The 14,925-nt window shown below is 43.6% G+C and overlaps 1 protein-coding gene across 1 annotated transcript; it reads left to right on the top strand.

Moving 5' to 3' along the window:
- The first annotated feature begins 798 nt into the window (after positions 1-798).
- Positions 799-14,615, top strand: ccdc39 (coiled-coil domain 39 molecular ruler complex subunit). Its single transcript, XM_008296705.1, has 23 exons — positions 799-897; positions 2,629-2,748; positions 2,873-3,019; positions 3,112-3,270; positions 3,348-3,440; positions 4,053-4,181; positions 4,272-4,463; positions 4,546-4,649; positions 4,741-4,873; positions 6,746-6,940; positions 7,045-7,209; positions 7,284-7,421; positions 7,645-7,853; positions 8,664-8,787; positions 8,891-9,050; positions 9,148-9,254; positions 10,997-11,137; positions 11,284-11,463; positions 11,555-11,643; positions 12,990-14,000; positions 14,090-14,185; positions 14,276-14,352; positions 14,467-14,615. The coding sequence occupies exons 1-20, from the start codon at positions 799-801 to the stop codon at positions 13,168-13,170; spliced, it is 2,865 nt and encodes a 954-aa protein (XP_008294927.1). The 3' UTR covers positions 13,171-14,000; positions 14,090-14,185; positions 14,276-14,352; positions 14,467-14,615.
- The last annotated feature ends 310 nt before the right edge of the window (positions 14,616-14,925 follow it).

Genomic DNA, 14,925 nt, shown 5'->3' with positions numbered 1-14,925 from the left:
CTCAAGTACCTCAAAGTTCTACTTAAAGGTTGCTACTCAGCAGCTGGGTCTTACAAAAAAAACTTTTCTAGCTTCAGTTTTACTTGATATTGTGCATTTTGGAGGCTTTTCACAATTGAATGAAGGATAGATGGAGATAGATAAATGGATAGAACAGTGTTTTTTTCAAATAACCAATGCTTAAATAGATTATATCCTGATAGAAACACACAAATTCAACATGTTTGGAATGAGAACTATTATGCAAAAATTAAAAAAAAGAAGAAAAAAAAATCCACATAAAAATAAAAGTGAATTATTTCCATCTAAATGTAGTTGTGGATGTACTTTCCACCGCTGCTGATGGAGCAGTACTTATATCACTATGGCATCATTTAAATGATCATTCTGGAAATCTTTCTGATTCTCATGAACGTTATTTTCCAAATGTATATGACTTTTGTATGATTGTAATTAAGATATGTTTTTATTTTAAGTGTCATGGCTCCTGTCTGTGTCCTACATGTTGACTACAGGTCACTTCTGTCGTGTTTATTGATTTAATTTAATTTGAAAGCAGCCTGACGGACGCGCTGAGCCGCGTGCAGACTTCTCTCCTCCTTGGTCTCGCGCTGCCTCCCCGTGGCGACGCCAGTGAAAGGCGCGTGCGGTTGCCACGGGAGACTTGACAACAGACAGCTGGCATAGCAACCAGGAGACAGACAGAGGCGGCTGGATTTCGGAGCGAAGCCTGTTTTTTATTTTCTCTGAATTCTGATTTTGTTTCTCAGCAGAGAGTTTGTGAAGCAGCGCGGGAGGATGTCGGACGCTCTGCACGCAGCTTTACCGGACGCAGGCTGGGACGAGCGCCTCGCTGTCCCCGAGCTCAACGCCGAGAACAGGGCTCTGATGGAGGAGGTGGGTGACGGAAAGTTATCCTCAGTTATTTAGATTTTTTAAATTTATTTTATTTTATTTTTTTACACAGTTTTTAAATTATTGTGGCTATTCTGCTTCTATAATGTGTCTTCTGTGGGACTGGGGGGAAGAAAACGTAGAAAATACAAATGTCATGTCGTTTGGTCAAAGATATTCATATTTTCACGAATGATAAGTTAGAGAAAAGGTTACAAATAAGTTCATAATGTATAAATAAATAAGTCAACTTCATAGGAAAAACCGTTATAAAGCTACGGTTATAAGGTTATCCGAGTGAGACGTCTTCAGGGGGGGGGATCGTTTTGGTTCCGTCAGAGTGAGCGCTCGTCTTGATTATAAACGATCTTCGGCGTTTTTCCTGTTGGTGAGAAGCGGCCGGCGGTGTGACGGAGACAAGGTCTGGGGAACCTCGGATGTGCGCTGTGTCGGTTCTGGAGCGTTTGAGCCTGGGGAAATTTTCGTCTTTTTAATAATTGTCACGTTGACTTCGAGAAATCTCCATAAACATAAGAAAAGCAAGCCTTGTGTGTGGAGGTTCTTAAATAGTTCGCTGGCTGTCTAGCAGCACACAGTTACATGCAGTGAGGACAGCACAACAAACTCATTTAGTTTCTACGGCGCCGTGACACTGGCGGCTACCTGCAGCGGCTCCTTCCTACTTTCTGTGTTTTAGCTATTTTCTTTGGTTTTTCTTCTATCTTTTTAATGTTTTAATTTCACACAGCATTTGTGCAGGAACAGTGGAGATGCAGATGGAGTTTTTTTTTTTGTTGGTCTGTTCTTTGCTGTTTTTTTTTTTTTTCTTTTGAGAGTTTTTGGGGTCCACCTCTGACTTGGTTTATATTACCACAGTACATTTAATTTTAAAAATGTATGTATTTATTTAAAATTTATTGTTTTTAATTAATTAATTTATTTTCTTTCTTTCTTTCTTTATTTATTTAAATAAAAAAATGCATATCAAACAAGAGCTCAACTCTTAAGAGGTTAAAGACAATTTTCCCAGCTTTCTTTCCACCAATCACAATCGTCTTTGGGTTATATTACCAAAGTAGTTCATTTAATTTTTAAAATTATTATTATTATTATTATTATTATTGTTATTGTTGTTGTTGTTATTTTATTTTTAAATATATTTTTTATTTTCTTTATATTTTTCATTTTTTTTAAATAAAAAAATGCATGTCAAACAAGAGCTTGGGTCTTAAGAGGTTAAAGACAACTTTCCACCAGTTACAATCATCTTCGGTAGAGGGAAGCAGCACTGTCATTAAAATGGGAAATTCACTGAAAAAACAGGACATGAGCCAAAACTTTGACAAAAACTTTAAATGCTCAGTGTGGGAGGTTGCTGCCTGGAGGTTGTTGTTGTTGTTTCCTGTAGTGACTACAGATAGGAGACTACATTCATACACACATGAGGAATTAATAAATCATTGGGACACAGGAGCAACACTGAAAACTTCCAAATATAAGCTTTTTAAATCTTGCGTTGTGGTTATTGTATTACTAAAATGTTTTGTAAGATATTCACTGATATTTACCCTCATGGCACCTGTACTTGGTTTTATCAACACAGAACAAGCAGCCGGCCAAGTTATTATCACAGGACAAATGTTTGCGACTGTCTTTCCAGACCACTGGGTTGAACATACATGCTGCAGATTGTATGTCATCATGCTTGTAATCTGCTGATTTCCTCAACAACAGATTCGTAAAAAAGAGACAGAGCTGGTGCAACTGGAAAACAAACTGGAGGGAAACAAGGATCAAAAGCAGATGTTAACTGATTTCCTCAAAAGTTCTAAACAGGAGCTGGAAAACACTGAAGTAGGTACATCTGAACACAGTATTTATCATGTGTCAGGCCAGCGGGAGTCTCTTCTTGTAGCTGGCTTATAGTCACCGTGTCGGGGAGTGTTGTTGATTTGTCATTTTGATTTTCTGCACAAAGGCTCTGTGTAAGGCAAAGCAGAGGGAGGAGGACCTGGAGAAACACCTGACAGCCCTGACAGAGAGAGAGACGGGTCGCCTGGCTCAGGAGGCTGCCAAGATGGACAATGAGCTTGGATCTTTAGCAGAGAGGAAGGACATGTTAGAGGTTTGTGTGTACACTTAGAAACACAAAAACAGAGAAACCGCTTTAGCTGTTCATGTCCAAATGTGCTTTTTAATCTTCGTCCGTATCCTCAGAACCACATTTTCAAAGCCAGACAGAAGCTGGAGGAGTTTAGGAACCAGCTGAACTGGGACCAGCAGACGATGGACGCTTTTCTGGAGGAGTCAGCGAGCAAAGACGAGGACACGATGGCTGTCATCAAGTACGCTCAGCAGGATGAGCAGAGGATCAAGGTAAACAAACAGCTCCAGACTAAACTGTTGCTTACAGCTCTGACTCCTGCTGAGCCTCCTCATCTCTCCTCATGCAGTCACTGACTCTGGCCATCGAGAAGAAGACCCTGGAGGCCCACGAGAAGCGCAGAGCACTGGACAAAGAGCTGACAGAGACTATGTCTGCACAGGTAACGTAAGAAAACACACGACATCGACACTCTTTGTGTGCTCCAGTCTTGTCTTAAAGAACTTTAAACAGAGCCGACTACAAAGCAACCAGAGAACAAGTTCAGTATGTGTAAATAATGACCATGTGACCCCACCTAGTATGTTGGTTGGGCACACTGGCTGTCTGTTTGGCTCCTCAGGTCCTCAGACTGCTGGAGACTGAGTTTGCGGTTCTACCTGCTTGGGCCCAGTGCTCCCAGGCTACAAAAGGGCCAACCCCTCAGCTCCTGCTTTCTCTTTCTCCTCATGCCTGTTGACTTGGGCTTGTGTCATTTTGGTTTGGTCTTTACATCAGACAACACCTTGCACCACATCCAGGCATCCAGGCTTCCGCACCTACACTACTGATATCATTGATGTACACGTCTCACTTCTGGCAATACCTGTGTCGTCTCCCCTCTTTTTGCCGTAACCTATTTGCTGGGTTGTGACAAGAGGAGGACAGACGATGCAAAGCCGGTCACTATATCTTTTTGCAAAAATAACAGGATGTCTGCTAGCAAATGTGTCAGTTATCAGAAGTTGCTGTCCCCGGCTTGTTCTCCATGAAAACGCCTCTGCTGTCCTAACAGGTCGCTTTGGATAAGATGACAGAGAACCTGAAGCAGGCTCACCTGGAGACGCAGCAGCTCATCCACCAGTGGGAAAACACCATCAAGCAGATGAAGCAGCGAGATGTTCAGATGCAGCAGTGTGCGCTGGTAAAGAGTGTAGCTGCTGATAAAACTGAAAACATGATGTGAATTTCACTGCACAGTGCACTCGAGTGACTTCTGTCTGTATCGTTCCAGCAACTTGCCCAGGCCAAGCAGAGCCTCAGGGAAAGGAAGGGCACCGTCACAGAGAAGAAGCACTTGCTGGATACTGAGAAGGACAACAACAAAGAAACTCAGAGGGCACTGACGGCAGCCAACAGACTGGCAGTGAAGCTGCGGCAGGATCTGACGGAGCAGGAAAATAACTGCAGGCGGCTGCAGGATGAGGTCAGCAGAGTGTGAGGAGTAGTCGTAGTAAGCTAGAGTCGTGCTGTAAGAGTGAGTGGGTTTACTGTCATGTGTCCCACAGCTGAGCAGCTGCAAAGGCACACTGAACGGAACAACGTCCAACGTGGAGTTTCTGATGGCCCACATATCCAGAATGAAGAAGGAGAGCCAGGATAACAACCACAAGTCAGTGAAATATCACAACACTTGTCTGTCTATAAATGACCACATGAGGGCTTCAGTCCACCGGCTCTGTGTATGTACGTGTGTGTTGTAGATTGACGGAGGCCAGGGCCTACAACGCCGCCCTGGAGGAGAAGCTGAGAGTTGTAACTCAGACTGCACTCAGTGAGGAGGAGAGAGCTGCACAGATGGACCAGTTCCTCAAAGATGAAGAGCAGGCCATCGAGGTGAGCTGAAGGTGGAGCCAAGTGGAAGCTGATTAATGTTGTACACGGTCGGTTCTTCTTCTCAGGATCTTGTGGTCATGTAGTTATTATCTGAAACATGAGCACTCTTTATAAAACCTTTACATCGACAAAGCTACTAAAAATAAGGCAACTAAATGGTAGATATTTTTTAATTAGATATATTCTTTACACTTCATGCACTTCAAAGACAACTTGTCACATTGTTCTGCTTCATCAGGACCTCTTGGTGTCACATTTAAATGCACAAGAGACCTTTTACTATTCCAATAAACCTTTAGAGTTTCCTGAATGCCAGAAATAGAAACCATGAGTCTTGTTCCTGTTGGTGTCACTGTCGCTCCTATTCAGACAAACTTGCCTCCTTAACCAAACACTTTAGATGCCTAATCCAATCTAAACAGCAAGTGAAAACAAACTTAATCCTGCAGTACAGAGGAATGTATTATTGAGCAAGTCTGAAATAACAAAGCTTTCTCTGTTTAAGCTGACAAAACCTGAAACCCTCGTCAGAGATAATGGATGAAACAAAAACAGTTCTCCACGTTGTTTGTGTCACAATCTTTGGATGTTTTCTTACAGTGTTTGTTCCTGTAGTCAGACTGTTTTCTTTCCTTTGAATGCTAAGTTTCTGTCAAAGCTTTTCTCCGACATTTCCTCGGCTTTACTCTGTTACCCCCTCTGCAGCTCTGCAAACCAATCATTGCTGGTCGATGTAAAATGCGTAACTGATGTTGCTCTAGCAAACGGATTTCACCACATATACCAGATTTAACACTCCAGCTTACTGCAAAATACAGAGATTAGATAAGCAGCATTGTGTGAACTCATAGAAAAATCTCTGTTCATACACCAAGTGCGATAATTTCTTCAATGCAATATCCGGTTTTCTTTTATTTAATATTCAATTTTTTTCTGTTCTTCATCCCTTTAGTCGTGTAAATACCCCTGTCTTGTGTACTGTTTGTCCTGATGTTTTGCCTGCGAGAGCTGCTAACTCAAATTTCATTTTGATTTCTTGTACAATGACAATAAAGAGGTTCTGATTCTGATTTGTGCGTGACGGTCCCACACTCCTGCTTTAAGTCCTGAAATGCAACGAAACTAAGTGAAAAGATAACGGTCCAACACGGGAAGCAAGTCTCTAGAGGGAAAGTGCTGTGACTCTAAAACTGATAGAAACACTGTAGGTCTGTGGTAGGTGGGCAGATCGCTGAGTGACGATCTATTTTTGAAAGAGCAGGATTTGACGCGCTCAGTTAGCACCGTCACCTCGCAGCTAGAAGGTCATCGGATCTTTCTACATGGAGTCTCCATGTTCTCCCCGTGCAGCGTGGGTTCTCTTCGGGTTCTCCGGCTTCCTCCCACAGTCCAGAAACATGCTGAGGTTAATTGGTGATTCTAAATTGTCCATAGGTGTGAATGTGAGTGTGCTTGGTTGTCTGTCTCTAAGTGTAGCCCTGTGATAGACTGGTTACCTGTCCAGGTGAACCTGCCTTCACCCTGAGTCAGCTGGGATAGACTCCAGCCCCCCATGACCCTAGTGAGGATTAAGGTGTAGAGATGATGGATGGATTTGACACTCTGAGAATGGAAAAAGGTGTAAGACAAGTGTAAGAAATTTCAAGGCCCCATTTAAAGTTTAGAGCAGTAATAGGTAAAATGCATATCCAAGGCATAATATCCAAGTTTGATGTATCTGTAAAAAATGTTTTGACCTTTTCCCGCTTATCTTCCTGCTGCCGTACTCCAGATGAGCAGAATCAGTGCTACACATGATGAGTCCAGATTTTTATTGTGCTCAAACTGACTGAGCTTCATCCTTCAATTCTCTGCGCTTGTGCTTTGCTGCAGGAGCTGGATGTGCTGCTGCGCGACTGCATGGCGGGGCTCTTTCATCATAAAGAGCATTTGCAGGCCGTCAAGTCGAAGGAGAAGGATTTCCTCGTGCAGATTTCAAACAATAAATCCATTGTTGCCAGCCTGGGCAGCCAGCACAGGAAACTGGAGAAGGAACTGTTGAGACAGCAGAAGACTATGATGAAACAGGCATGTTCACTAGAAATACAACCCACAGCAGCTTTCACTAGTCTGTCGCTACACTCAGCAATAGCAGTACATATGTTTTTCTTTCACTTTCCTGCATCGTGTAGGACACCCAGATGTCCATTCTGACTGACAAACTGGCGCGGCTGCAAAGCGACGTTCAGTCAGATGAAAAACAAATGCTGGACAAGAAGATCGCTGAGCTCACCAAAGACCTGGAGGAGAAACAGAAGGCAGCCAAACTGATGACCAACGCGCTCAAGGAGTCTGAGGTCGGTCCGATACGACACCGTATGGTTCTGCATCTTCCTCTGAAATATTTACACCTCACCTTTGTCTCTGGCAGGATGATATCCGCTATCTGAAGAAAGATATGGAGAAGTCAGAAGCTCAAAAGAGAGATCTGACCGACAAGGTGAATGAGCTCATGCTGGTCCAGAGCACCAACGAGAAGGAGCTGAAGAGGCTCAGACTGAAGAAACTTGTAAGTAACAGACGTCATATCAGGCAATCAGCTGAGGCACTGGAGGAAAATAAACCAAACCTGAAAAGAACTGTTTTGATGTGCCTGAACGTTGGTGAGCATTGATCCCTGAGAAGCATATTCCAGCTGTTAGCAGTCAGTCAGTGGAAATGTGTCCTAATATGTACTAAATAATGCACTAAACGGGAGGCGATGTGTGTTGATCTCGTGTGTTCCTCATCAGGACAACAGGATGGAGCACAAAGTTCTGAAGACGGACGTCACACGCGTGAGAGACCTGCTGTACAACAAGGCCGACAGCGTGCTGTCTCTGGAGAAGAGGAAGCTGCTGCTGCACACAGCCATGAGAGAGCAAGAGGCTGAAATCAAGATCTACAAAGAGATGCTGGGCCAGCAGCTCAAGGTCAGCGAGGAGGAGAGGCGGACGCTCAGGTGAGAAGCTGTGACGCTCAAATACAGCCGTGAAAAACGAGTACGTTATGGGAAAAAAAACATAATTGCAAACAGATAAAAGCCCTAAACCTGAACACGATCACAAGGAAAAAGAGCTTTTTCAGAGCATTCTCAACAGATCATCCACCAGTCTCTGACCTCAGCTGAAATATTTGATCGCTCTTTTGGTTGCAAGATGTTTGAGGGTTTTCCTGCGTGTGCGGCTCCATTCCAGTCATTTCAACGGGATTCAAATCACTTCATTTCCTCTTTCTTTGCCACAACTCGGTGAATCAAAAACTGAATTTCCCTTCTGGGATAAATAAAGTATTTTCATTCATTTCATTTCATTTCATTCATTTCATTTCATTTCATTTCATTTGCCAGCATCAGTATCCTGACGTAAGCTTCACTTTCACTTCAAGTTCAGCCCCTGGACAGATGCTGACTGTGGTTTTGCTCTCGTTCTGATGTTCTCGGTCTGATGCTGTTCACACATGAACAGCAAAGAAAACAGCAGATTTCAGAGGTTCCACAAGTCACTCCTTAAAGAGGTTCTGATTGCTGGGGCCTCATCTGAAGCTCCTGATTTGAATGTGTGATAAATGGGAAGGTGCTGTTACTTTATCCGTACATTTGATGTGTTTTTTTGTTTATTCAAATTATGAAAATGGTGACAAAAAGTTTGAGGATATCACTTTAATGTGTTGCGCTGAGATGATCAAACGTGTGCTTGATCATCTGGTTTTGGTTCCTCTCAGAGTGTCATTTTTTTCAACACACCTGATTTATTTCTTGGTTCTGTCTCAGTGTTGAACTCAACGAGAAGCTGCACAAGATCGACATGAAGAAGAAACGTTTCGAGGTCGTGACCCTGTCGCTGGCGGCTCCTGAAGGCGAAGAGGAGCATTCACAGGCCTATTACATCACAAAGGTGGGAGGTCGTCTCACGTTTAGAGCCCGTCCAAGCCGATCCAGGTCGCGTCATTCCTGCACCACAGCAGCTCTTTGAACCACTGCTGTGTGCCTTTCACCAGGCGGCGCAAGAGAAGGAGGAGCTCAAGCAGAAGGGAGATGCTCTGGATGCTCAAATTCGCAAGATGGAACTGGAAAACAGAGCTCTGGGCAACACCGTCCAGCTGTTCAACGACAGCAACTCTGCATTTCGCGAGTCCCTCAACAGAGCAAAGAAATCCAGTATGTGAGACAATCCCACAGCCCTGTTATCAGCACCAATCGGTTCTCTTTGTGCGTTAAAATGAACACAGATTAATTTAGACCGTTTTCATTTCAGGTCCAGAATATCAGGAGCACCTGAAGCTGGAGGATAAGCTGAGGGTGGCCGAAGAGACGCTAAAGAATCGGAAAAGACAAATGCAGGAGCTCCAAAATGACTTACAGGTTATTGGTATTTATAGCATCTGGAGAGCAGAGTTCTTAGAAGAGCAATTAGTCCCTGAATGCTGAACACCTCCACTTGAATCATGTTCAGATTACATTACCTCCTCCCAAGGTTGAACAACACGTACATCTTGTCAAACCATTTTTGTGTCATATCTGTTGCCTGTTTCTCATTAGTATAATGTTCAACTTTTATCTTTTCATAAGTTAAAAAAAAAATAAATCACAATCGTCCGTGACCAAGAATTCAAAGCGGTTCTGTTTGCTCCGGATTGATTTGCACGATTCATAATCCATTACTGAAGTTGTGCAGAATGTCCTCCCTGAGTTCTGAGAAGCTACCAGCTAGAAATAGCTCAAGTATTAGAGACAAGTCATGTGAAAATCTTCACTGTCGTATCACAAGCTGCAGCATAACACCTAAAGATAAGAATTTTTTAAGTTGTTTTTTGGGCCTTTTTGGCTTTGTTAGATTGGACAGTTGAGAGAGACAGGGAAGTGGGAGAGGAGAGAATGGGGGGAAGGACTTGCAGCAAATGGCCATGAGCAGGATTTGAACCCATAGCCGCTGCATTGGAAACTATAGCCCCTGTACATGGGTCGCCAGCTCAACCAGGTGAGCTAAGGCAGTGGCTCAAAAAGTACCAATTTTAGGGTGTTAAGCAATATATCGAGCATCTTGCTAACTGCTAATTACTTCAGTTATATGAGCTGTACATCCATCCATCCATCATCTCTACACCTTAATCCTCACTAGTGTCATGGGGGGCTGGAGTCTATCCCAGCTGACTCAGGGTGAAGACAGGTTCACCTGGACAGGTAACCAGTCTATCACAGGGCTACACTTAGAGACAGACAACCAAGCACACTCACATTCACACCTACGGACAATTTAGAATCACCAATTAACCTCAGCATGTTTCTGGATGGGCTGCAAGGTGTCTCGGTGGTTACCACTGTCGCCTCACAGCTGGAAGGTTGCCGGTTGGTGTCCCGGTGAGGACACCCGGGATCTTTCTGCATGGAGTCTCCATGTTCTCCTTGTGCAGCGTGGGTTCTCTCCGGGTTCTCCGGCTTCCTCCCACAGTCCAGAAACATGCTGAGGTTAATTGGTGATTGTAAATTGTCCGTAGGTGTGAATGTGAGTGTGCTTGGTTGTCTGTCTCTAAGTGTGGCCCTGTGATAGACTGGTTACCTGTCCAGGTGAACCTGCCTTCACCCTGAGTCAGCTGGGATAGGCTCCAGTCCCCCATGACCCTAGTGAGGATGAAAGTGTAGAGATGATGCATGGATTTTGCTCATTTGCTAGTTGGGTATAAATGTTAACCTTTGTGCAGGAGTGACTTTGTCTACCAATAGCCTCACAACCAGCTGGTGTGACCTCGTTACCTGTAAATGAGATGCTCTGTTACTAAAACTCTGCCCGGTTTACATGAACAACTGTGTCTATGAACCACCGTCTCAGTACTGTGGGAAATAATTCACCATTTTCTATCGTCTCCCTCCTCTAAACACTCTCTCATCGCTTCACACATCTCCACTCGCCCTCCATTCTCATCTCCCGTCTGCAGAAGTAGCTATTATTCAGTCGGGTCCCTGCGAGAGTATTAAGTTAAAAATAAACCCGCTCAGCAGCTCCGTCTATCTGAGTCATCCGTTGAAATCGACCTTGGCTGATTCTCTGTGTGTGTGTGTGCACGCCTTGCTTTTGTGTGCTCATGTGTGTCGCTCTCCATTTCCAGGACATGAACAATACCTCGGAGAGTCTGCTGCCAGAGGAGCAGGTTGAGAAAGACAAGATCGCAGAGAAGCAGTCACTCATCAGTAAGCTGAGCAAAGAACTCGCTTCCCAACAAGAGAAAATCGATCGAGCCATAAAACAGGTTTGATACCCGCCGGTGTCGCTTCAGAACCAGCAGCAAAACACAGCAAACAGTAAACAAACAGAGAATGTTATACGTTCCAACAGGTATCCCAGATCTGTTGACACGATCATATTTAATGTCTGTGCTGTCCTGCTGTTTGCCAGAACTCCAAGCTGACCAGACAGATCCGCTCAGCACAGAACACCAGGAGTGAGACCTTCGAGGAGAAAGACATGAAGCTGAGGGAGCTCAAAGACCTCAACAAGAGCATCGACAGGATGCTAAACGAGGTCACAGAGGGCGACCCTGACCTCAGATCAGCGCTGGAGAAATACTTCCTGCAGGTGACGACGCCACGTTGCTCCAGGTTGATGAAGCCTTCAGCACCGACGGGTTTTCACTGTTAATGCTTTTTGTTTGTGGTGCTTCCTTCAGGCCAGTCTGTGTCTTCCGGCTCCGTCCTCCACCCCGAGCAGTCGCCGGACCTCCAAGGCGAACGCTGCCCGCAGCTCTGCCTCTCTCAGGTTTTAAAAAAAATTATTATTAATGATTTTTAATAACAGAAAATGACAGTGGACGCAATAATAAAGACACAAAAAGGAGTATAACAACAGATATTCGATGATACAGAATCCAGTAAAGCTTTAGGCCCCAACAAGTTGTCATCTCGAAGGATTAGAGGAGTCACTGGAACATTTGGTTTCTATTGTTCATTAAACGGTCAGTTGGGCTGATGGGAAGCTCAGGGCTGTGATCATATGTTATTCAGTCTCAGATCATCAGCGGCCTTCTGCTCGGCCACCTCTGACTTGCTTGAAATGCTTTGTTTTAATCATAAACTTTGGATGTTAAATAGTGTCCGTACAACATTTCCAACTTCCAGCATGTTTTTGTAGCATTTTTTAGGCTATGTTTGAAATTTAAATGACGATATCTCCTGAACCATCGAAGATAAATGCCTAAAATTCTCACTGTTATATCAAATCATGTCATTGATTAAGAATCTGCAATATTGGACATCAAAATCTTTATGAGCTGAAATATGAAAATAAAAATGAAGCTCTCATGAAAAGCTCCATCTCTGGGCACAGAAACTTTAATAAAACAGAAGTGATATGTTGGAACCACATTTCGCTGTATGTCACAATCACACAGAACAAAACATGCGGAATATGTTTTAGTTTGAAATACGTGGTCACAATGAACAATGAAATACATTGTTGTTGAACTTTCATAACTGATTGAACAAGTTGGACAAGTTGATCCACTAAAACAAGAACGCTGGCAGACAGCCTCATACAAACACAACAGAGTTTAAAAAGTGTCGCAATCAGAAATATTTAAAACGACCCACTGACTATACGAGTCACCGGACAAAGCTGATTATCTGTATTAAGAAGACGTGACAGCGATCAGTAATGTCCAGCCAAAGTTGCTCTTGCATAACCTCTGCTTCACAAACATTCCAGCACAAGCTGCATGATGATTTTCTTCATGGTGTGATGCGTGGCATGTTGGTTCTGAAGTAGCTGCCACGGGCCACCGATACAGAAACCTAGATATCACTGAGCCTCAGTCAGCTCCCATCAGTGTGTCTTCTAAGCTTCTCTTCTTTCCTCGGGTCAGAATTAATCATTTTTTAATAAACCTTCTGCTGCAGGGATGGTGGCGGTTAGTAATGAGGGCGTGTCGTTAGTCATCTGTTGGTCTGATTATAACACTATAACTGAAAACTTCTCGTTTGTTCACAGAATATAACCAGTCAGCTGAAAGTCTTCATGGTTTTATTGTGAAAGGGAAAATAGAGTCTCAGAAGTTCCCATGCCAGCTGAGTACCACTCACTTTGCTGCTCTTCTCTCTGCACTGCAGGTCTCCAGCCTCCTCGGCCGCCAGCAGCCCCAGAGCCTCCTCGCTTCACTCCCCGGCGCTGAAGACGGTGGACCTGGGCCTGGCTCTGGCCGCCACCTCCCCTCCACTCACCACCTCCAGATGTTCCAGCTCTGCCAGCAGCACAAGCAGCAGCAGCAGCAGGAAGTCCAAGAAGCTCTGATGTGCTGCTGCTTCATCATTCTTTATTCAGTGAAACATTTCTGCAGAATAACTAACCTGCATTACATGAATGTTCTGAGCCGTAAGAGGAAGTTCAGGATGGTTTGTGTGTAATCCTTGAATTTACTGTTTGCACTCTGCTCACCTCATTTTACAGTCGTTATATTTATTTATGTAGCTCTAATGAACCTGAAGTGACCTAATTAGAAAGAGTGTGCTTTATCAAATCATTTTTAATTAGATTTTTCTGAAGGAAACACGGTTGTTTTCATTCTTGTTCTTGATTTTATGTTTTCTTTTTACTTAAAAATATAATTGACCCAAAGAAAACTCAATAAAAAGCAGCAAAAAAAAAATAAAAATCTTACAGCTTTTGCTTCTATGCAGAATTTGGTTTTGGAAGCTGATCAGAAACAAATTTCTTTCTTATCTGCGTCATTTCCAACCTCGTTAAGTATTTTTCTGTAGGTTCACGTTGTTTTCCAGGTCTCGCCTTATTAGCTGCTGTTAAAGTTCATGAGTTAATCATAAATAAAAACTCAACTTTGAAAAAAATCCATGCATGACTACTTAATAAAACACTTCCTCATATTTCATGGAGGGTTGTGTTTGCTCCACTCTTGTCCTGACTCACACCATCCGTCACAGCCTTTGTTATTGTGCCTTCACGCCACACCCTCGCTGTTCGGGTATAATTTCCCTGTACGGGACGAAAGTCGCCAGAAGCAGAAAAGCCACTCAGTGATCACTCCGTGTTTTTGGATTAAAGCTTCAACATGCTGCTGCTGGTCCTGTTGGCCGCATGTCTGGCCTCATGTGCTGCACAGACAAGTGAGTAAAACTGATGAATGGAAACGTCAGATGAGATCCTGGTTAATGTGTTGTGTGATGTTTTAACTGTTGTCTCCATGTTCCTCCAGCGCCCTTTCCCTCCTCTCCAACAGGTACATCGACCGCAACCCCGGCTCGCCTCACAGAGATAAATCCTGAAGCTATGGCCCTGATACCAACCGATGGTCAGTGCGTTTAATCACAGACTCATCTTGAAGTCCAACATGATTTTAATCATTTTTGATTTTTTTTTCTTTCTTTTGCTTGTCTTGTAGTTTTGGCAGTCTTAGAGACGACTGTTCTCTCCAGTCGGGAGCTGGATAACGTGACACTTGCTCAAGTTTTAAACCAGGTAACTCTCCAACCCTCCTGAGTTTCATATCTGTGAAGAGACTAAGATACAGCTGTGTGTGTGTGTGTGTGAGCGCCTGCATGTAACGAGTTCATGAAAATGTGTGTCTTCCAGATCAGTCAAACCATCCTGCAGATTCGGCCAGACGCCATCTTCTCTCTGGCTGTACAGAACGTCACCAGAGTCTGAGAGCTCACAAGTTTCTAAGACGGACTAAAAATCTGATCAAGTTTTATCTCTAAAGATGTACACAGTCGTGACTCGATAATCGACCCTTAACAATCCTAAACCTTGCTATCTGACAGGTTTTTAGGAAAAACAAACAGAACCCATAAAAACAGCCTTAACATAGCGACAGCCTTGGATTCTGACTCCAACATGACATTTAACACATGACAATCAGGATAACGGCGTATTATCTGACTGAACAATCCCACAGATTGGCTACGTTCACACTGCAGGACTTGATGCTCAATGAGGATTTCTTTGTGAGTTCCTTCACATTTCCAGTTCAATGCGACTTGTATGTGATCTGCTGTGTGAACTTCATACGACCCAAAAGTGTCCCGCATG

Source organism: Stegastes partitus, unplaced genomic scaffold, assembly GCF_000690725.1.
Source record: "Stegastes partitus isolate 25-593 unplaced genomic scaffold, Stegastes_partitus-1.0.2 Scaffold0, whole genome shotgun sequence".
NCBI lineage: Eukaryota > Metazoa > Chordata > Actinopteri > Pomacentridae > Stegastes > Stegastes partitus.
The sequence above is the reverse complement of the archived record's forward strand: the minus strand, read 5'-3'. Positions and strand labels throughout refer to the sequence as shown.